The 22,500-nt window shown below is 48.1% G+C and overlaps 2 protein-coding genes and 1 long non-coding RNA gene across 6 annotated transcripts in view; 1 reads left to right on the top strand and 2 right to left on the bottom strand.

The window, feature by feature from the left end:
• LOC116937372 (disintegrin and metalloproteinase domain-containing protein 10-like) overlaps nt 1-15,208 on the bottom strand; it is a 34,770-nt gene extending 19,562 nt beyond the window's left edge. The window contains exons 1-2 of one of the 2 annotated variants that reach the window (XM_076057045.1): nt 14,372-15,208; nt 1,604-1,754 (exon numbers count right to left, since the gene is read on the bottom strand). In XM_076057045.1, the coding sequence (XP_075913160.1) occupies nt 1,604-1,754; nt 14,372-14,432 (212 nt within the window). In that variant the 5' untranslated portion in view covers nt 14,433-15,208. The remainder of the gene's footprint in view (nt 1-1,603; nt 1,755-14,371) is intronic. The other variant, XM_076057046.1, reaches the window with a different exon arrangement.
• The window catches only part of LOC142907476 (uncharacterized), a 478,656-nt gene that overhangs the window by 248,738 nt on the left and 207,418 nt on the right, over nt 1-22,500 (top strand). The gene's annotated exons all lie outside the window — the stretch shown is intronic.
• Nucleotides 18,665-22,500, bottom strand: part of LOC142907474 (uncharacterized) — a 44,883-nt gene continuing 41,047 nt past the window's right edge. The window contains exons 1-3 of one of the 3 annotated variants that reach the window (XR_012931029.1): nt 19,976-20,752; nt 19,345-19,816; nt 18,665-19,252 (exon numbers count right to left, since the gene is read on the bottom strand). This is a non-coding gene — a long non-coding RNA (uncharacterized LOC142907474). Of the gene's footprint in view, nt 19,817-19,975; nt 20,761-22,500 lie in introns of those variants that run through there. The other 2 variants (XR_012931028.1, XR_012931027.1) reach the window with 2 other exon arrangements.

Genomic DNA, 22,500 nt, shown 5'->3' with positions numbered 1-22,500 from the left:
CCCACAACTCCCAATCGGTGATGGGGCAGTTGTGGAGAGAGTGGAGAGTTTCCCATACCTGGGCAGTGTGCTTATGACTGGCTCCAATTTAACAGCAGAGGTCTCACTCCGAATCAGTCGAGCGGCAATATCTTTTCATCGGTTGCGTAACGCTGTGTGGAAGCTACCTGGTCTGTCGCTCCGCACTAAGCTTCAGGTCTTCTCGGCCACGGTCATTCCCTCCCTTCTCTACTCTTGCGAAATGTGGACCCCTCTAATGGAACATCTTCGCCGGTAAGAAACATTTAGGCTAGCCTGCCTATGATCCATCCTAGGTTTAACCAGGCTGGATTGTGTGAGGAGCTCACAAATCCTTGAAAGATCTGGGCAAGGTCCCATCGGTGAGCTCCTCCGGCAGGCAAGGCTGCGTTGGCTGGGTCATGTAGCCCGCATGCCCAGCCACCGCATGCCGAAACAGCTTTTGTTCAGCCGGATCGAGGGGGCTAAACGGGCGCGGCAGAGAAGAGATGGAGTGATGTGGTACAGGAGGACGTGGAGCTGAGTGGACTTGCCGATGACTGGTACCAGCGGTGTCAAGATCGGCCTCTGTGGAGGAGGCTCGTGAAGGACGCTACTGGGCAGTTGGAGGCAGTCGCCCTCCAACAACAACGGAGGGCGGAGGAGCGACGCTCAGAACAACGAGCGGAGCGCCGGGTGGCTAAAGCACAGCAGGTTGGCACAGTAGGGGGCACAGGTGGTGCATCAGACAGTCATCTCAGTCAGTCGACCCGTGGCACCTGCTGGGTCTGCCCCGTGACCTCCTGCCAGCGGGCGTTCGACACTTCACGTGGCCTCAAGGTGCACATAGCCTGGCACAAGCGTCGTGGTGACGTCACCGCCACTTAGTGGCGAATGGCGGTTGTTGTTGTTGTTGTGTGTCTATGTGTGTGTGTCTTCCGGGCCTCCCCTAGGTCGACTCAGCCTCAAATGAGTACCTGGTGCGGTGTGTAAACATTGCCACTAGGGAGACAAAGGCGGTCGGGCGTGGTGTTGGCCACCCACCCCCTCGTGTACCGTTCCGGCCTTCATAGGTGCTCGCTAACAGCACTTGCCCCTACAGTCTGTTAAGGCTATATGGGGGTCCTTTGTCCTTTGTCTGTGTGTGTGTCACTACCTCCGCTCACCACCTCCACTCACCATCCCACTCACCACCCTCCCCCACACTCACCACCTCCACCACCCCCCACACTCACCACCCCCACTCACCACCCTCCCCCACACTCACCACCACCCCCCACACTCACCACCCCCACTCACCACCCTCCCCCACTCACCACCCTCCCCCACACCCACCACCCCCACTCACCACCCCCACTCACCACCCCCACACTCACCCCCAACCCACCACCCCCACTCACCACCCCCCACTCACCACCCCCACTCACCACCCTCCCCCACTCACCACCCTCCTCCACCACCACCCCCACTCACCACCCTCCCCCACACTCACCCCCAACCCACCACCCCCACTCACCACCCTCCCCCCCACTCACCACCCCACACTCACCACCCCCCACTCACCACCACCACCACCCCCCACTCACCACCCCGCCACTCCCCTCACCTCCCCAGGGCATGGAAGCTGAGTGTGAGTGGCTGGTGAGCGCCTCCGCCTGAGCGTCTGGCTCTCTCGTGCTGCTCACGCAGATCCTCGGCGTCGTACCGGAGGGCCTCAAAGTGGCGGACGAAGGCGTTCAGCCGGTTGCCGTACAGACCTGGGGTGTTGGAACGGCGGGGTGTTAGAACGGAGGGGTGTTAGAACGGTGGGGTTGGAATGGTGGGTGTTAGAACGGAGGGTGTTAGAACGGAGGGGTGTTAGAACGGTGGGTGTTAGAACGGAGGTGTTAGAACGGAGGGTGTTAGAACGGAGGTGTTAGAACGGAGGGTGTTAGAACGGAGGGTGTTAGAACGGCGGGGTGTTAGAACGGAGGGGTGTTGGAACGGCGGGGTGTTGGAACGGAGGGTGTTAGAACGGCGGGGTGTTAGAACGGAGGGGTTAGAACAGCGGTGTTAGAACGGCGGGGTGTTAGAACGGAGGGTGTTAGAACGGAGGGGTGTTAGAACGGAGGGTGTTAGAACGGTGGGTGTTAGAACGGAGGGTGTTAGAACGGAGGGGTGTTAGAACGGAGGGGTGTTAGAACGGAGGGTGTTAGAACGGAGGGGTGTTAGAACGGAGGGTGTTAGAACGGAGGGTGTTAGAACGGTGGAGTTAGAACGGCGGGGTTGGAACGGAGGAGTTGGAACGGAGAAGTCGGAACGGAGAAGTTGGAACGGCGGGGTTAGAACGGAGGGTGTTAGAACGGAGGGGTGTTAGAACGGTGGGGTGTTAGAACGGAGGGGTGTTAGAACGGAGGGTGTTAGAACGGAGAGGGTGTTAGAACGGTGGGGTTGGAACGGAGGGTGTTAGAACGGAGGGGTGTTAGAACGGAGGGTGTTAGAACGGAGGGTGTTAGAACGGAGGGTGTTGGAACGGAGGGTGTTGGAACGGTGGGGTGTTAGAACGGAGGGGTGTTAGAACGAAGGGTGTTAGAACGGAGGGTGTTAGAACGGTGGGGTGTTAGAACGGTGGGGTTAGAACGGCGGGGTGTTAGAACGGAGGGTGTTAGAACGGAGGGTGTTAGAACGGAGGGTGTTGGAACGGTGGGGTGTTAGAACGGAGGGTGTTAGAACGGAGGGTGTTAGAACGGAGGGGTGTTAGAACGGAGGGGTGTTGGAACGGTGGGGTGTTAGAACGGAGGGTGTTAGAACGGAGGGTGTTAGAACGGAGGGTGTTAGAACGGAGGGTGTTAGAACGGAGGGTGTTAGAACGGAGGGTGTTAGAACGGAGGGTGTTAGAACGGTGGAGTTAGAACGGAGGGTGTTAGAACGGAGGGTGTTAGAACGGAGGGGTGTTAGAACGGAGGGTGTTAGAACGGAGGGTGTTAGAACGGAGGGTGTTAGAACGGTGGGTGTTAGAACGGAGGGGTGTTAGAACGGAGGGTGTTAGAACGGAGGGGTGTTAGAACGGAGGGTGTTAGAACGGAGGGGTGTTAGAACGGAGGGTGTTAGAACGGAGGGTGTTAGAACGGAGGGTGTTAGAACGGAGGGTGTTAGAACGGAGGGTGTTAGAACGGAGGGGTGTTAGAACGGAGGGTGTTAGAACGGAGGGTGTTAGAACGGCGGGGTGTTAGAACGGAGGGTGTTAGAACGGAGGGTGTTAGAACGGAGGGTGTTAGAACGGAGGGTGTTAGAACGGAGGGTGTTAGAACGGAGGGTGTTAGAACGGAGGGGTTAGAACGGAGAAGTTGGAACGGAGGTGTTAGAACGGCGGGGTTGGAACGGAGGGTGTTAGAACGGAGGGTGTTAGAACGGAGGGTGTTAGAACGGAGGGGTCGGAACGGCGGGGTTGGAACGGAGGAGTTATAACGGAGAAGTTGGAACGGAGAAGTTGGAACGGAGGGGTTAGAATGGAGGAGTTAGAATGGAGGAGTTGGAATGGAGGAGTTGGAACGGTGGGGTTGGAACGGAGGAGTTAGAACGGAGGGGTTAGAACGGAGGGGTTAGAACGGAGGGGTTGGAACGGAGGGGTTAGAACGGAGGGGTTGGAACGGTGGGGTTAGAACGGAGGGGTTAGAACGGAGGCGTTGGAACGGTGGGGTTGGAACGGAGGGGTTAGAACGGAGGGCTTAGAACGGTGGGGTTGGAACGGTGGGGTTGGAACGGTGGGGTTGGAACGGAGAAGTCGGAACGGAGAAGTTGGAACGGAGGGGTTAGAATGGAGGAGTTATAACGGCAGAGTTAGAACGGAGGAGTTAGAACGGAGGGGTTGGAACGGAGGGGTTGGAACGGAGGGGTTGGAACGGAGGGGTTGGAACGGAGGGGTTGGAACGGAGGGGTTAGAACGGAGGGGGTTAGAACGGTGGGGTTGGAACGGCAGAGTTGGAACAGAGGAGTTAGAATGGAGAAGTTGGAACGGAGAAGTTGGAACGGAGGGGTTAGAATGGAGGAGTTAGAATGGAGGAGTTGGAACGGCAGAGTTGGAACGGAGGAGTTAGAACGGAGGAGTTAGAACGGAGAAGTTGGAACGGAGAAGTTAGAACGGAGGGGTTGGAACGGCGGGGTTAGAACGGAGGAGTTAGAACGGAGGTGTTGGAACGGAGGGGTTAGAACGGAGGGGTTGGAACGGCGGGGTTAGAACGGAGGGGTTGGAACGGTGGGGTTAGAACGGAGAGGTTAGAACGGCGGGGTTAGAACGGTGGGGTTAGAACGGAGGAGTTAGAACGGAGGAGTTAGAACAGAGGAGTTGGAACTGAGGAGTTAGAACGACAGAGTTAGAACGGAGGAGTTAGAATGGAGAAGTTGGAACGGCAGAGTTAGAACGGCAGAGTTAGAACGGAGGGGTTAGAATGGAGGAGTTAGAACGGCAGAGTTAGAACGGCAGAGTTGGAACAGAGGAGTTAGAATGGCAGAGTTGGAACAGAGGAGTTAGAACGACAGAGTTAGAACGACAGAGTTAGAATGGAGGAGTTAGAACGGAGAAGTTAGAACGACAGAGTTAGAACGGAGGAGTTGGAACGGAGGAGTTAGAACGGAGGAGTTAGAACGGAGAGGTTAGAACGACAGAGTTGGAACGGAGAGGTTAGAACGACAGAGTTGGAACGTCAGAGTTAGCCCACGTGGGACTCACCACCGTGATCTCGACATTGTCTCAAACTTAACGTCTCTCAACGTCCGACGGCTTACGCCCCAGATCTCATTTTCATTCACGGTGCCCTCACAAACAAAAATCCGCAGACTTAGCCGCCGCTGCTGCTGCTGGATCTCCTCTCCGTTTCAACGAAACAAATTTTGACCTCGGGTCTTCTTTGATATTGACGCTCTCCCCCCCCCCGCCCCCCAGAGTCTGGAACGCCATCGCCAATAAACTGCAACCTGAAGTCGCTACCAACGAGATCTTCGCTCAAAACCGCTCTAGAGGAGTTGTACAACAACTAGCTGCCACTTGCTAATTCAGTGGCCTGAAGTAAAATAAAGTAAAATTTCGATTGAAAGCTTTCAGTGGCTGAAGTAATTCACATTGTTTCCCTTCAACGTTAGAACGGCAGAGTTAGAACGGAGGGGTTAGAACGGAGGAGTTAGAACGGAGAAGTTGGAACGGAGAAGTTGGAACGACAGAGTTAGAATGGAGGAGTTAGAACGGAGGGGTTAGAACGGAGGGGTTAGAATGGCGGGTGTTAGAACGGCGGGGTTGGAACGGCAGAGTTGGAACAGAGGAGTTAGAACGGAGAAGTTGGAACGGCGGGGTTGGAACGGCAGAGTTGGAACGGAGAAGTTATAACGGCAGAGTTAGAACGGAGAAGTTGGAACGGAGAAGTCGGAACGGAGAAGTTGGAACGGAGGGGTTAGAATGGAGGAGTTAGAATGGAGGAGTTGGAACGGAGGAGTTAGAACTGAGGAGTTAGAACGGAGAAGTTGGAACGGAGAAGTTGGAACGGCGGGGTTGGAACGGCAGAGTTGGAACGGAGAAGTTATAACGGCAGAGTTAGAACGGAGAAGTTGGAACGGAGAAGTCGGAACGGAGAAGTTGGAACGGAGGGGTTAGAATGGAGGAGTTAGAATGGAGGAGTTGGAACGGAGGAGTTAGAACTGAGGAGTTAGAACGGAGAAGTTGGAACGGCAGAGTTAGAACGGCAGAGTTAGAACGGAGGAGTTAGAACGGAGGGGTTGGAACGGAGGGGTTAGAACGGAGGGGTTAGAATGGAGAGGTTAGAACGGTGGGGTTAGAACGGAGGGGTTAGAACGGAGGTGTTAGAACGGGGGTGTTAGAACGGCGGGGTTAGAACGGAGAAGTTAGAACGGTGGGGTTGGAACGGTGGGGTTAGAACGGCGGGGTTGGAACGGCAGAGTTGGAACAGAGGAGTTAGAACGGAGAAGTTGGAATGGAGAAGTTGGAACGGAGAAGTCGGAACGGAGAAGTTGGAACGGAGAAGTTAGAACGGAGGGGTTAGAACGGCGGGGTTAGAACGGAGGGGTTAGAACGGAGGGGTTGGAACAGAGGAGTTAGAACGGAGAAGTTGGAACGGCAGAGTTAGAACGGTGGGGTTGGAACGGAGAAGTTGGAACGGAGAAGTTGGAACGGAGGGGTTAGAATGGAGGAATTAGAATGGAGGAGTTGGAACGGAGGAGTTAGAACGGAGAAGTTAGAACGGCAGAGTTATAACGGCAGAGTTAGAACGGAGGAGTTAGAACGGAGGGGTTGGAACGGAGGGGTTGGAACGGTGGGGTTAGAACGGTGGGGTTAGAACGGCAGAGTTAGAACGGCGGGGTTGGAACGGTGGGGTTGGAACGGTGGGGTTGGAACGGAGGAGTTAGAACGATGGGGTTGGAACGGAGGGGTTAGAACGGTGGGGTTGGAACGGAGAGGTTAGAACGGAGGGGTTAGAACGGAGGGGTTGGAACGGTGGGGTTAGAACGGTGGGGTTAGAACGGAGGGGTTGGAACGGTGGGGTTGGAACGGCAGAGTTAGCACGGAGAAGTTATAATGGAGGTGTTAGAACGGTGGGGTTAGAACGGTGGAGTTAGAACGACAGAGTTAGAACAGTGGAGTTAGAACGGAGGAGTTAGAACGACAGAGTTGGAACGGCGGAGTTAGAACGGAGGAGTTAGAACGGAGGAGTTAGAACGGTGGGGTGGGAACGGCAGAGTTAGAACGTAGGAGTTAGAAGGACAGAGTTAGAACAGTGGAGTTAGAACGGAGGAGTTAGAACGGCGGAGTTAGAACGGCGGAGTTAGAACGGAGAGGTTAGAACGACAGAGTTAGAACGACAGAGTTAGAACGGCAGAGTTATAACGGAGAGGTTAGAACGACAGAGTTGGAACGTCAGAGTTAGCCCACGTGGGACTCACCACCGTGATCTCGACATTGTCTCAAACTTAACGTCTCTCATCGTCCGACGGCTTACGCCCCGGATCTCATTTTCATTCACGGTGCCCTCACAAACAAAAATCCGCAGACTTAGCCGCCGCTGCCGCTGCTGCTGGATCTCCTCTCCGTTTCAACGAAACAAATTTTGACCTCGGGTCTTCTTTGATATTGACGCTCCCTCCTCCCCCCGCCCCCCAGAGTCTGGAACGCCATCGCCAATAAACTGCGACCTGAAGTCGCTACCAACGAGATCTTCGCTCAAAACCGCTCTAGAGGAGTTGTACAACAACTAGCTGCCACTTGCTAATTCAGTGGCCTGAAGTAAAATAAAGTTACATTTCGATTGAAAGATTTCAGTGGCTGCAGAAATTCACATTGTTTCCCTTCAACGTTAGAACGTCAGAGTTAGAACGGAGGGGTTGGAACGGCGGAGTTAGAACGGAGGGGTTAGAACGGAGGGGTTAGAACGGAGAAGTTGGAACGGAGAAGTTGGAACGGAGGGATTAGAATAGAGGAGTTAGAACGGAGAAGTTGGAACGGAGAAGTTGGAACGACAGAGTTAGAACGGAGGGGTTAGAATGGAGGAGTTAGAACGGCAGAGTTAGAACGGCAGAGTTAGAACGGAGGAGTTAGAACGGAGGAGTTAGAACGGCGGAGTTACAACGGAGGAGTTAACTGCAACCTGAAGTCGCTACCAACGAGATCTTCGCTCAAAACCACTCTAGAGTTGTACAACAACTAGCTGCCACTTGCTAACTCAGTGGCCTGAAGTAAAATGAAGTTAAATTTCGATTGAAAGATTTCAGTGGCTGCAGAAATTCACATTGTTTCCCTTCAACGTTAGAACGGCAGAGTTAGAATGGAGGAGTTGGAACGGAGGAGTTAGAACGGAGGAGTTAGAACGGCAGAGTTAGAACGGAGGAGTTAGAACGGAGAAGTTGGAACGGTGGGGTTGGAACGGAGAAGTTGGAACGGAGGAGTTAGAACGGATGGGTTAGAATGGAGGAGTTAGAACGGAGAAGTTGGAACGGAGGAGTTAGAACGGATGGGTTAGAATGGAGGAGTTGGAACGGAGGGGTTAGAATGGAGGAGTTAGAACGGCAGAGTTGGAACGGAGGGGTAGAATGGAGGAGTTAGAACGGAGGAGTTGGAACGGAGAAGTTGGAACGGAGAAGTTGGAACGGAGAAGTTGGAACGGAGGGGTTAGAATGGAGGAGTTGGAACGGAGGAGTTAGAACGGAGAAGTTAGAACGGAGAAGTTGGAACGGCAGAGTTAGATCGGAGGAGTTAGAACGGCAGAGTTAGAACGGAGGAGTTAACTGCAACCTGAAGATGCTACCAATGAGATCATCGCTCAAAACCGCTCTAGAGGAGTTGTACAACAACTAGCTGCCACTTGCTAATTCAGTGGCCTGAAGTAAAATAAAGTTAAATTTCGATTGAAAGCTTTCAGTGGCTGCAGTAATTCACATTGTTTCCCTTCAACGTGACCTTACCGAAAGAGCTGACAATATAAAATGAGGTTGTTTCGACTCCGGATGACCGCCGCAAATTATTATCCGTATTTTGATTTAGCGTGCCGATCTTAAAAGGTGAATTGGAAAAATGTTGATACTCCGACTGATGCTTCTGTTGTTTGTGGAGTGACTGATGCAGCCAGCTATGGCTCTAGGGGTTTTGGTGTTACATGTTGTTTATGAAGCTTATTGTGAAAAAGTCGGTCACAGTTCCCCTGTGTGATCACTGTTACGTTGCATTTATGGGTTTATTTTGATGATTTCTAAAAGTTTTTTTGGTTTGGCCATGTTTTTGTTTTGTTGTAGTAACGGAGTTAGACTGATGGCCTTAATCTAAGTTGTCTTGTGGTTGTTGTTGTTGTTAACTCATAAACTGATGGACTTAATCTAAGTTGTCTTGTGGTTGTTGTTAACTCATAAACTGATGGCCTTAATCTAAGTTGTCTTGTGGTTGTTGTTAACTCATAAACTGATGGCCTTAATCTAAGTTGTCTTGTGGTTGTTGTTAACTCACAAACTGATGGCCTTAATCTAAGTTTTCATGTGGTTGTTGTTAACTCATAAACTGATGGCCTTAATCTAAGTTGTCTTGTGGTTGTTGTTAACTCATAAACTGATGGCCTTAATCTAAGTTGTCTTGTGGTTGTTGTTGTAGTAACGGAGTTAGACTGATGGACTTAATCTAAGTTGTCTTGTGGTTGTTGTTGTTGTTGTTAACTCACAAACTGATGGCCTTAATCTAAGTTATCTTGTGGTTGTTGTTGTTGTTACCTCACAAACTGATGGACTTAATCTAAGTTGTCTTGTTGTTGTTGTTAACTCATAAACTGATGGCCTTAATCTAAGTTGTCTTGTGGTTGTTGTTGTAGTAACGGAGTTAGACTGATGGCCTTAATCTAAGTTGTCTTGTTGTTAACTCACAAACTGATGGCCTTAATCTAAGTTGTCTTGTGGTTGTTGTTGTAGTAACGGTGTTAGACTGATGGCCTTAATCTAAGTTGTCTTGTGGTTGTTGTTGTTGTAGTACGGAGTTAGACTGATGGCCTTAATCTAAGTTGTCTTGTGGTTGTTGTTGTAGTAACGGAGTTAGACTGATGGCCTTAATCTAAGTTGTCTTGTGGTTGTTGTTAACTCATAAACTGATGGCCTTAATCTAAGTTGTCTTGTGGTTGTTGTTGTTGTTAACTCACAAACTGATGGCCTTAATCTAAGTTGTCTTGTGGTTGTTGTAGTAACGGAGTTAGACTGATGGCCTTAATCTAACTTGTCTTGTGGTTGTTGTTGTAGTAACGGAGTTAGACTGATGGCCTTAATCTAGTTGTCTTGTGGTTGTTGTTGTAGTACGGAGTTAGACTGACGGCCTTAATCTAAGTAGTCTTGTGGTTGTTGTTGTTGTTGTAGTAACGGAGTTAGACTGATGGCCTTAATCTAAGTTGCCTTGTTGTTGTTGTAGTACGGAGTTAGACTGACAGCCTTAATCTAAGTTGTCTTGTGGTGGTTGTTGTTGTACGGAGTTAGACTGATGGCCTTAATCTAAGTTGTCTTGTGGTTGTTGTTGTAGTAACGGAGTTAGACTGATGGCCTTAATCTAAGTTGTCTTGTGGTTGTTGTTGTACGGAGTTAGACTGATGGCCTTAATCTAAGTTGTCTTGTGGTTGTTGTTGTAGTACGGAGTTAGACTGACAGCCTTAATCTAAGTTGTCTTGTGGTTGTTGTTGTAGTAACGGAGTTAGACTGATGGCCTTAATCTAAGTTGCCTTGTGGTTGTTGTAGTAACGGAGTTAGACTGACGGCCTTAATCTAAGTTGTCTTGTGGTTGTTGTTGTAGTAACGGAGTTAGACTGACGGCCTTAATCTAAGTTGTCTTGTGGTTGTTGTGGATGTTAACTCACAAACTGATGGCCTTAATCTAAGTTGTCTTGTGGTTGTTGTTGTAGTATGGAGTTAGAGTGATGGCCTTAATCTAAGTTGTCTTGTGGTTGTTGTTGTTGATGTTAACTCACAAACTGATGGCCTTAATCTAAGTTGTCTTGTGGTTGTTGTTGTTGTAGTAACGGAGTTAGACTGATGGCCTTAATCTAAGTTGTCTTGTTGTTGTTAACTCACAAACTGATGGCCTTAATCTAAGTTGTCTTGTGGTTGTTGTTGTAGTACGGAGTTAGACTGATGGCCTTAATCTAAGTTGTCTTGTGGTTGTTGTTGTAGTACGGAGTTAGACTGATGGCCTTAATCTAAGTTGTCTTGTGGTTGTTGTTGATGTTAACTCACAAACTGATGGCCTTAATCTAAGTTGTCTTGTGGTTGTTGTTGTAGTACGGAGTTAGACTGATGGCCTTAATCTAAGTTGTCTTGTGGTTGTTGTTGTAGTAACGGAGTTAGACTGACGGCCTTAATCTAAGTTGTCTTGTGGTTGTTGATGTAGTAACGGAGTTAGACTGACGGCCTTAATCTAAGTTGTCTTGTGGTTGTTGTTGTTGTTGTAGTAACGGAGTTAGACTGATGGCCTTAATTTAAGTTGTCTTGTGGTTGTTGTTGTAGTACGGAGTTAGACTGATGGCCTTAATCTAAGTTGTCTTGTTGTTGTTGTTAACTCATAAACTGATGGCCTTAATTTAAGTTGTCTTGTGGTTGTTGTAGTACGGAGTTAGACTGATGGCCTTAATCTAAGTTGTCTTGTGGTTGTTGTTGTTGTTGTAGTCCGGAGTTAGACTGATGGCCTTAATCTAAGTTGCCTTGTGGTTGTTGTAGTACGGAGTTAGACTGATGGCCTTAATCTAAGTTGTCTTGTGGTTGTTGTTGTAGTAACGGAGTTAGACTGATGGCCTTAATCTAAGTTGTCTTGTGGTTGTTGTTGTAGTACGGAGTTAGACTGATGGCCTTAATCTAAGTTGTCTTGTGGTTGTTGTTGTTGTTAACTCATAAACTGATGGCCTTAATCTAAGTTGTCTTGTGGTTGTTGTTGTTGTACGGAGTGAGACTGATGGCCTTAATCTAAGTTGCCTTGTGGTTGTTGATGTAGTACGGAGTTAGACTGACGGCCTTAATCTAAGTTGTCTTGTGGTTGTTGTTGTTGTTGTAGTAACAGAGTTAGACTGATGGCCTTAATCTAAGTTGTCTTGTGGTTGTTGTTGTAGTACGGAGTTAGACTGATGGCCTTAATCTAAGTTTTCTTGTGGTTGTTGTTGTTGTTAACTCATAAACTGATGGCCTTAATTTAAGTTGTGTTGTTGTTGTTGTTAACTCATAAACTGATGACCTTAATCTAAGTTGTCTTGTGGTTGTTGTTATTGTTAACTTACAAACTGATGGCCTTAATCTAAGTTGTCTTGTGGTTGTTGTTGTTAACTCATAAACTGATGGCCTTAATCTAAGTTGTCTTGTGGTTGTTGTTATTGTTAACTTACAAACTGATGGCCTTAATCTAAGTTGTCTTGTGGTTGTTGTTGTTGTTGTAGTAACGGAGTTAGACTGATGGCCTTAATCTAAGTTGTCTTGTGGTTGTTGTTGTTGTTGTAGTAACGGAGTTAGACTGATGGCCTTAATCTAAGTTGTCTTGTGGTTGTTGTTGTTAACTCATAAACTGATGGCCTTAATTTAAGTTGTCTTGTGGTTGTTGTTGTAGTAACGGAGTTAGACTGATGGCCTTAATCTAAGTTGTCTTGTGGTTGTTGTTGTAGTACGGAGTTAGACTGACGGCCTTAATCTAAGTTGTCTTGTGGTTGTTGTTGTTGTAGTAACGGAGTTAGACTGATGGCCTTAATCTAATAGTAACGGAGTTAGACTGATGGCCTTAATCTAAGTTGTCTTGTGGTTGTTGTTGTAGTAACGGAGTTAGACTGATGGCATTAATCAAAGTTGTCTTGTGGTTGTTGTTGTTAACTCACAAACTGATGGCCTTAATCTAAGTTGTCTTGTGGTTGTTGTTGTGGTTGTTGTTGTGGTTGTTGTTGTGATTGTTGTTGTTGTTTGACTTACATCCCACTAAAGTTTTTGCACACAGAGTTGGTGGTGTATGGTGCTATTTCAGGAATATTTTGATGTTTTTTTTCCTAGATTTTCTGTTTGCACAGTCAACACACATAGTCACTTTAGGATTTTTTCTTGTTTTAGTTTTTCTGTTTGTTGTGGTTGCACCCGATTCAAGAGCCGAATGGCTCACAGGGATATACCAAAATAAATGGAACTGAAAACTGAACTCCCTGCGTGTTTCTCTCTGTGTCTCTGTGTGTCTCTCTCTGTGTCTCTCTGTGTGTGTCTCTCTCTGTGTGTCTGTGTGTCTCTCTCTCTCTCTCTGTGTCTCTGTGTGTCTCTGTGTGTCTCTGTCTCTCTGTGTGTCTCTCTGTCTCTCTTTGTGTCTCTCTGTGTGTCTCTCCGTCTCTCTGTGTGTCTCTCTGTCTCCCTGTGTGTCTCTGTCTCTCTGTGTCTCTGTGTCTCTCTGTGTCTCTCTCTGTGTGTCTCTCTCTGTGTCTCTGTGTGTGTCTCTCTGTGTGTCTCTCTGTGTCTATGTGTGTGTCTATGTGTGTCTATGTGTGTGTCTCTCTCTGTGTCTCTCTGTGTGTCTCTCTCTGTGTCTCTTTCTGTGTCTCTCTCTCTGTGTGTCTCTGTGTGTCTCTCTCTGTGTCTCTGTTTGAGTCTCTCTCTGTGTCTCTCTCTGTGTGTCTCTGTATGTGTCTTTCTCTGTGTCTCTGTGTCTCTCTCTGTGTGTGTCTCTGTGTGTGTCTCTCTCTGTGTGTCTCTCTCTGTGTGTCTCTCTCTCTGTGTCTCTGTTTGAGTCTCTCTCTGTGTCTCTGTGTGTCTCTGTCTGTGTGTCTCTATCTGTGTGGCTCTCTCTGTGTGTCTCTGTGTGTGTCTTTCTCTGTGTCTCTGTGTGTGTGTCTTGGTGTGTTTCTCTGTGTGTCTCTCTCTCTGTGTTTCTCTGTGTGTCTCTGTGTGTGTCTCTGTGTGTCTCTGTGTGTCTCTCTCTGTGTGTTTCTCTGTGTGTCTCTCTCTCTGTTTCTCTGTGTGTCTCTGTGTGTGTCTCTGTGTGTCTCTGTTTGTGTCTCTGTGTGTCTCTGTGTGTCTCTCTCTGTGTGTTTCTCTGTGTGTCTCTCTCTGTGTTTCTCTGTGTCTCTGTGTGTCTTTCTCTGTGTGTGTGTCTCTCTCTGTGTGTGTGTCTCTGTGTCTCTCTCTGTGTGTTTCTCTGTGTGTCTCTGTGTGTGTGTCTCTCTCCGTGTGTCTCTGTGTGGTTCTGTGTGTCTCTGTGTGTCTTTCTCTGTGTGTCTGTGTGTGTCTCTGTGTGAGTGTGTATGTGTCTGTGTGAGTGTGTCTCTATGTGTGTCTCTCTCTGTGTTTCTGTGTGTCTCTGTGTGTGTCTCTCTGTGTCTCTCTCTCTGTGTCTCTGTGTGTGTATGTGTATCTGTGTCTGTGTATCTGTGTGTGTATCTGTGTCTGTGTATCTGTGTGTGTCTGTGTGTCTCTGTGTATGTGTATCTGTCTGTGTATCTGTGTGTGTATCTGTGTGTCTCTGTGTGTCTCTGTGTGTCTGTGTATCTGTGTGTCTCTTTGTGTATGTGTATCTGTGTGTATCTGTGTGTGTGTGTCTGTGTGAGTGTATCTGTGTGTGTCTCTGTGTGTCTGTGTATCTGTGTCTCTGTGTGTCTGTGTATCTGTGTCTGTGTATCTGTGTCTGTGTGTCTCTTTGTGTATGTGTATCTGTGTGTATCTGTGTGTATATGTATGTGTGTATCTGTGTGTGTGTGTCTGTGTGAGTGTATCTGTGTGTGTCTCTGTGTCTCTGTGTCTGTGTCTCTGTGTCTGTGTATCTGTGTCTGTGTATCTGTGTGTCTCTTTGTGTATGTGTATCTGTGTATATCTGTGTGTGTGTGTCTGTGTGAGTGTATCTGTGTGTGTGTGCCAGGCTAGGTTCACCTACCGTACGTTACGTGAGCCAGATTGAGAACCACCACCACCAGCAGCGGAGACAGCGGAGACATATCGGGAGAGAGACACGGGGAGAGAGACACGGGGAGAGAGACACGGGGAGAGACACGGGAGGAGAGAGAGACACGGGGACACGGAGAGACACGGGGAGAGAGAGACACGGGGACACGGCAGAGACACGGGGAGAGAGACACGGGAGAGAGAGACACGGTGAGAGAGAGACACGGGGAGAGAGACACGGGGAGAGAGACACGGTGAGAGAGGGACACGGAGAGAGACACGGGGAGAGAGACACGGGGAGAGAGACACGGGGACACGGAGAGAGACACGGGGACACGGAGAGAGACACGGTGAGAGAGAGACACGGGGACACGGAGAGACACGGAGAGAGACACGGGGATAGAGAGACACGGAGAGAGACACGGGGAGAGAGACACGGGGATAGAGAGACACGGGGAGAGAGAGACACGGGGTTAGAGAGACACGGGGACACGGAGAGTCACGCGACGCCTCTGCAGTCTCCACCCGTAGTTTCTTCGGGTTCAAATAGTAGATCGGTGTAAACCATAACACTGATAAGTATATAGCGGTGTAAATCATACCAGTGATAAGTATACAGCGGTGTAAATCATACCACTGATAAGTATTTAGCGGCGTAAACCATAACACTGCTATGGATCCAGCGGTGTAAATCACAACACTGATAAGTATGTCGATGTGTAAACCATAACACTGGTAGGTATGTAGCAGTGTAAATCGTAACACTGATAAGTAGCAGTGTAAACATAACACTGATAAGTATAGTGTTGTAAATCACAACACAGATAAGTATGTCGCTGTGTAAACCATAACACTAATAGGTATATAGCAGTGTAAATCATAACTCTGATAAGTAGCAGTGTAAACATAACACTGATAAGTAGAGTATTGTAAATCACAACACTGATAAGTATGTCGATGTGTAAACCATAACACTGGTAGGTATGTAGCAGTGTAAATCATAACACCGATAAGTAGCAGCGTAACATAACACTGATAAGTATAGAGTGTTGTAAATCACAACACTGATAAGTATGTCGCTGTGTAAACCATAACACTGATAGGTATATAGCAGTGTAAATCATAACACTGATAAGTAGCAGTGTAAACGTAACACTGATAAGTATGTCGCTGTGTAAACCATAACACTGATAGGTATATAGCAGTGTAAATCATAACACGGATAAGTAGCAGTGTAAACATAACACTGATAAATTTTGATTGAAAGCTTTCGTGACTGCAGGGATAAAATATTCTTGGTTCTTCCGGTAAAGTCACGTAGATAGGGAAACAATAAAATAATAAAAATATAAAACAATAAAATTGATTTAAAAAAATATTATTGGTTCTTCCGGTAAAGTCACCACCACGTGGAAGGGAAACAATAAAATAATAAAAATGTAAAACAATACAATTATTGTAAAACAATAAAATTATTATTCTTGGTTCTGTGATTAAAGTCACCACCACGTAGAAGGGAAACAATAAAATAATAAAAAAATATAAAACAATAAAATTATTGTAAAACAATAAAATTATTATTCTTGGTTCTTTCGGTAAAGTCACCACCACGTAGAAGGGAAACAATAAAATAATAAAAATATAAAACAATAAAGTTATTTTAAAACAATAAAATTATTATTCTTGGTTCTGTGGTTAAAGTCACCACGTAGAAGGGAAACAATAAAATAATTAAAATATAAAACAATAAAATTATTGTAAAACAATAAAATTATTATTCTTGGTTCTGTGGTTAAAGTCACCACCACGTAGAAGGACAACAATAAAATAATAAAAATATAAAACAATAAAATTATTATTCTTTGGTTCTTTCGGTAAAGTCACCACCACGTAGAAGGGAAACAATAAAATAATAAAAATATAAAACAATAAAATTATTGTAAAACAATAAAATTATTATTCTTGGTTCTGTGGTTAAAGTCAACACCACCACGTAGAAGGGAGACAATAAAATAATAAAAAATATAAAACAATAAAATTATTATTCTTTGGTTCTTTCGGTAAAGTCACCACCACGTAGAAGGGAAACAATAAAATAATAAAAATATAAAACAATAAAATTCTCACGACGTTTCGACTGCAACACAAAGCAGCAATCATCATCAGGTGTGAAACCCACAGCAAGAAAATTTGAAAAAAATAAATTTTCTTGCTGTGGGTTTCACACCTGATAATGATTGCTTGTGTTGCAGTCGAAACGTCGTGACACATTTTATTGTTTTATATTTTTATTATTTTATTGTTTCCCTTCTAGGTGGTGGTAACTTTACCGAAAGAACCAAGAATATAAAAATATAACACTGATACGTATATAGCGGTGTAAATCATAACACTGATAGGCAAACAGCAGTGTAAACCATAACACTGATAGGTATAGAGCAGTTGAAACCACAACACTAATGAGATTGTAGCAGCGTAAACCATAACACTGATAAGTATATAGCAGTGTAAACCATAACACTGATAAGTTTGTCGCCGTATGAACATAACATTTAAAAAATGCCGTATAAACCATAACATTGATAAGTAGATATCCAAATAAACCATAACATTGATAAGTATAGACGTTTTGGTGCACGAGGTCACGTGACAGACCCAGGTGCCATGGGTTGGCTACTGTGCCAGGTTAGGTGCATGAAAAGGTCACGTGACAGACCCAGGTGCCATGGGTTGTATCAACATCATCATCCCATCACCACCTCCAACATCACCATGATCATCACCACCACCAGCACAACCATCACCACCAGCACCACCACCTCCAACATCACCATGATCATCACCATCACCACCTCCAACATCAACACCATCATAACCACCACCATCGCCACCACCATCACCACCACCATCACCATCACCACCACCATCACCATCATCACCACCACCATCATCACCACCACCACCATCACCACCACCATCATCACCACCATCACCACCACCATCACCACCACCTCCATCATCACCATCATCACCACCACCATCACCACCATCACCACCATCATCACCACCATCACCACCATCATCACCACCATCACCACCACCACCATCACCACCACCATCACCACCACCATCACCACCACCATCATCATCATCACCACCACCATCACCACCACCATCACCACCACCATCACCACCATCACCACCACCATCATCATCACCACCATCACCACCATCACCACCATCACCACCACCATCACCACCATCACCACCACCATCATCACCACCATCACCACCACCACCATCATCACCACCACCACCATCATCACCACCACCGTCACCACCACCATCATCACCACCATCATCACCATCATCACCACCACCACCTCCAAAAACACCATGATAATCAGCACCACCACCTCCAAAATCGCCATGATCATCACCACCACCATCACCACCATCACCACCACCTTCAACATCACCACCTCCAACATAACCATGATCATCAACACCACCATCACCACCACCACCATGATCATCACCACCATCACCACCTCCAACATCACCACGATCATCACCACCACCATTACCATCATCACCACCATCACCACCACCATCATCATCACCACCATCATCATCACCACCATCACCATGATCATCAACACCACCACCACCACCATCACCACCATCACCATGATCATCACCACCATCACCATCACCACCATCACCATGATCATCACCATCACCACCACCATTACCATCATCACCACCATCACCACCACCATCATCACCACCATCACCATGATCATCAACACCACCACCAACACCATCATCACCACCATCACCACCATCACCATGATCATCACCACCACCATCACCACCACCTCCATCATCACCATCATCACCACCACCATCACCACCATCACCACCATCATCACCACCATCACCACCACCATCACCACCACCATCACCACCACCATCACCACCATCACCACCATCATCACCACCATCACCACCACCTCCATCATCACCATCATCACCACCATCACCACCATCATCACCACCATCACCACCACCATCACCACCACCATCACCACCACCATCACCACCATCACCACCATCACCACCACCATCACCACCATCACCACCGTCACCACAGAGGCTCTGTAACTCTCCCGGCGTGGAGGAGTGGACATGTGTAGCGTAGTTGTTGTAGTTGTTGTTGTAGTTGTTGTTGTAGTTGTAATCAACACCGCTTGGTAAGGAAACAACATTCACAAGCACCGTGTTGGCATGCTCACAGGGGCTGTTTTAATTGCAATGAAAGATCATCTGCACACAACACAGACGAGAACCATCGTGAACTCACCAACACACTCACGCTATGTTGGAGTTACCAGCTGTAACGGATCCGTAGAGACCCATAGAGACAGAGACCCATAGAGACCTACAGAGACCCATAGAGACCTACACAGACAGAGACCCATAGAGACCCACATAGAGAGACCTACAGAGACCCATAGAGACCTACAGAGTCCCATACAGAGACCCACACAGACAGAGACCCATAGAGACCCACACAGACAGAGACCCATAGAGACCCACACAGACAGAGACCCATAGAGACCCATAGAACCTACAGAGACCCATAGAGACCCATACAGACAGAGACCCATAGAGACCCACACAGACAGATACCCATAGAGACCCACACAGAGAGACCCATAGAGACCGACACAGACAGAGACCCACACAGAGACCCATAGAGACCCACACAGACAGAGACCCACACAGACAGAGACCCATAGAGACCCATAGAGACCCACACAGACAGAGACCCACACAGACAGAGACCCACACAGAGACCCATAGAGACCTATAGTGACCCAGAGACCTACAGAGACCCACACAGACAGAGACCCATACAGAGACCCATAGAGACCCACACAGAGAGAGTCCCATAGAGACCCATAGAACCTACAGAGACCCAGAGATCTACACAGACAGAGACCCATAGAGACCCACACAGACAGAGACCCATAGAGACCCACACAGAGAGACCTACAGAGACCCATAGAGACCTACAGAGTCCCATACAGAGACCCACACAGAGACCCATAGAGACCCACACAGACAGAGACCCACACAGACAGAGACCCATAGAGACCCACACAGAGACCCATAGAGACCTATAGATACCCATACAGACAGAGACCTATAGAGACAGAGACCCATAGAGACCTACAGAGACCCATAGAGACCTACAGAGCCCCATACAGAAACCCACACAGAGACCCATAGAGACCCACACAGACAGACCTACAGAGACCCATAGAGACCTATAGTGACCCATAGAGACCTACAGAGACCCACACAGACAGAGACCTACACAGACAGAGACCCATAGAGACCCATAGAACCTGCAGAGACCCATAGAGACCTACACAGACAGAGACCCATAGAGACCCATAGAACCTGCAGAAACCCATAGAGACCTACACAGAGACCCATAGAGACCCACACAGACACAGACCCATAGAGACCTACACAGATACCCATAGACCCACACAGACAGAGACCCATAGAGACCCATAGAGACCTACACAGAGACCCATAGAGACCCACACAGACACAGACCCATAGAGACCTACACAGATACCCATAGACCCACACAGACAGAGACCCATAGAGACCCATAGAGACCTACACAGATACCCATAGAGACCCACACAGACAGAGTCCCATAGAGACCCATAGAACCTACAGAGACCCATAGAGACCTACACAGACAGAGACCCATAGAGACCTACACAGACAGAGACCCATAGAGACCTACACAGACAGAGACCCATAGAGACCCATACAGACAGAGACCCATAGAGACCCACACAGAGAGACCTACAGAGACCCATAGAGACCCACACAGAGAGACCTACAGAGACCCATAGAGACCTACACAGAGACCCACACAGAGACCCATAGAGACCTACACAGACAGAGACCCACACAGACAGAGACCCATAGAGACCCACAGATACCCATACAGACAGACCCACAGAGACCCACACAGAGACCCATAGAGACCTATAGATACCCATACAGACAGAGACCTATAGAGACAGAGACCCATAGAGACCTACAGAGACCCATAGAGACCTACAGAGACCCATAGAGACCTACAGAGACCCACACAGAGACCCATAGAGACCCACACAGACAGACCTACATAGACCCATAGAGACCTATAGTGACCCATAGAGACCTACAGAGACCCACACAGACAGAGGCCCATAGAGACCCACACAGACAGAGACCCATAGAGACCCATATACATCTGTACACAACAATTACAACCACCGTGAACCCCACCCACCCACACGGTCATCGTGAACCCCACCCACCCACCCACACGGCCACCGTGAACCCCACCCACCTACCCACACGGACACCGTGAACCCCACCCACCCACAGGGCCAACATGAACCCCACCCACCCACCCACACGGCCACCGTGAACCCAATCACTTTTTGTATGTCTTAGCAACGACGTCTCTGTCCCATCCGAAGAAGAAGGAGGAGGTGGAGGAGGTGGACGAGGTGGTGGAGGAGGAGGTGGAGGAGGTGGTGGTGGAGGGGTTTGTGATCATCTCTGGACCATTGAACACAATGTGGACTTTCACCTCTGGACGGAAGTTGAGGTTGGGGAGAAGCTGTGAGGGGGAGAGAGACACGGGGTTAGAGAGACACGGGGAGACACGGGGAGAGAGACACGGGGAGAGAGACACGGGGAGAGAGAGACACGGGGTTAGAGAGACACGGGGAGAGAGAGACACGGGGTTAGAGAGACACGCAGGGAGTTCAGTTTTCAGTTCCACTCATTTTGGTATAGCCCTGTGAGCCATTCGGCTCTTGAATCGGGTGCAACCACAACAAACACAAAAACATGAACAAGAAAACATCTTAAAGTGACTATGTGTGTGACTGTGCAAACAGAAAATCTAGGAAAAAACAGCAAAATATTCCTGAAATAGCACCATACACCACCAACTCTGTGTGGAAAAAATCCCAGTGGGCTGCAAATCAAACAATCACCTTGGGCGTGATGATGAAGGGGACGGTGATGATGATGGTGGTGATGATGGTGGTGGTGGTGATGGTGGTGATGGTGATGGTGGTGATGATGGTGGTGATGATGGTGGTGGTGGTGATGATGATGGTGGTGGTGGTGATGGTGATGATGGTGGTGGTGGTGGTGGTGATGATGGTGGTGGTGGTGATGGTGGTGGTGGTGGTGATGGTGGTGACCGTGATGATGATGATGATGGTGGTGATGGTGGTGGTGGTGGTGGTGATGATGGTGGTGGTGGTGGTGGTGATGATGGTGGTGGTGGTGATGGTGGTGGTGGTGGTGATGGTGGTGACCGTGATGATGATGATGATGGTGGTGATGGTGGTGGTGGTGGTGGTGATGATGATGGTGGTGGTGGTGGTGATGGTTATGATGGTGGTGGTGATGGTGGTGATGGTGGTGGTGGTGATGGTGGTGGTGATGGTGGTGGTGGTGGTGATGGCGGTGGTGGTGGTGGTGATGATGATGGTGGTGATGATGGTGGTGGTGGTGACCGTGATGATGATGGTGGTGATGGTGATGATGGTGATGATGGTGATGGTGGTGATGGTGGTGATGATGGTGATGGTGGTGATGATGATGGTGTTGGTGGTGGGGATGATGATGGTGGTGATGATGATGGTGATGATGATGATGGTGATGTTGATGGTGATGATGGTGATGTTGATGGTGGTGGTAGTGATGGTGATGGTGGTGATGATGGTGGTGATGATGATGGTGATGATGATGGTGGTGGTGGTGATGATGATGGTGATGATGGTGATGTTGATGGTGATTGTGATGTCATCACCTTGGGTGTGATGAAGATGATGGTGTTGGTGATGGTGGTGGTGTTGGTGGTGATGGTGATGATGGTGATGGTAGTGATGATGATGATGGTGATGATGATGGTGATGGTGGTGGTGATGATGGTGATGATGATGTTGATTGTGATGATGATGGTCCTTGTGATGGTGATTATGATGGTGATGGTAGTGATGATGGTAGTGATGATGA

This window comes from Petromyzon marinus, chromosome 79 (assembly GCF_048934315.1).
Source record: "Petromyzon marinus isolate PM22_M1 ecotype Great Lakes invasive population chromosome 79, UKy_Petmar_22M1.pri1.0, whole genome shotgun sequence".
NCBI lineage: Eukaryota > Metazoa > Chordata > Hyperoartia > Petromyzontiformes > Petromyzontidae > Petromyzon > Petromyzon marinus.
Note: the sequence above shows the minus strand (reverse complement) of the source record. Positions and strands in the feature narration are given on the sequence as shown.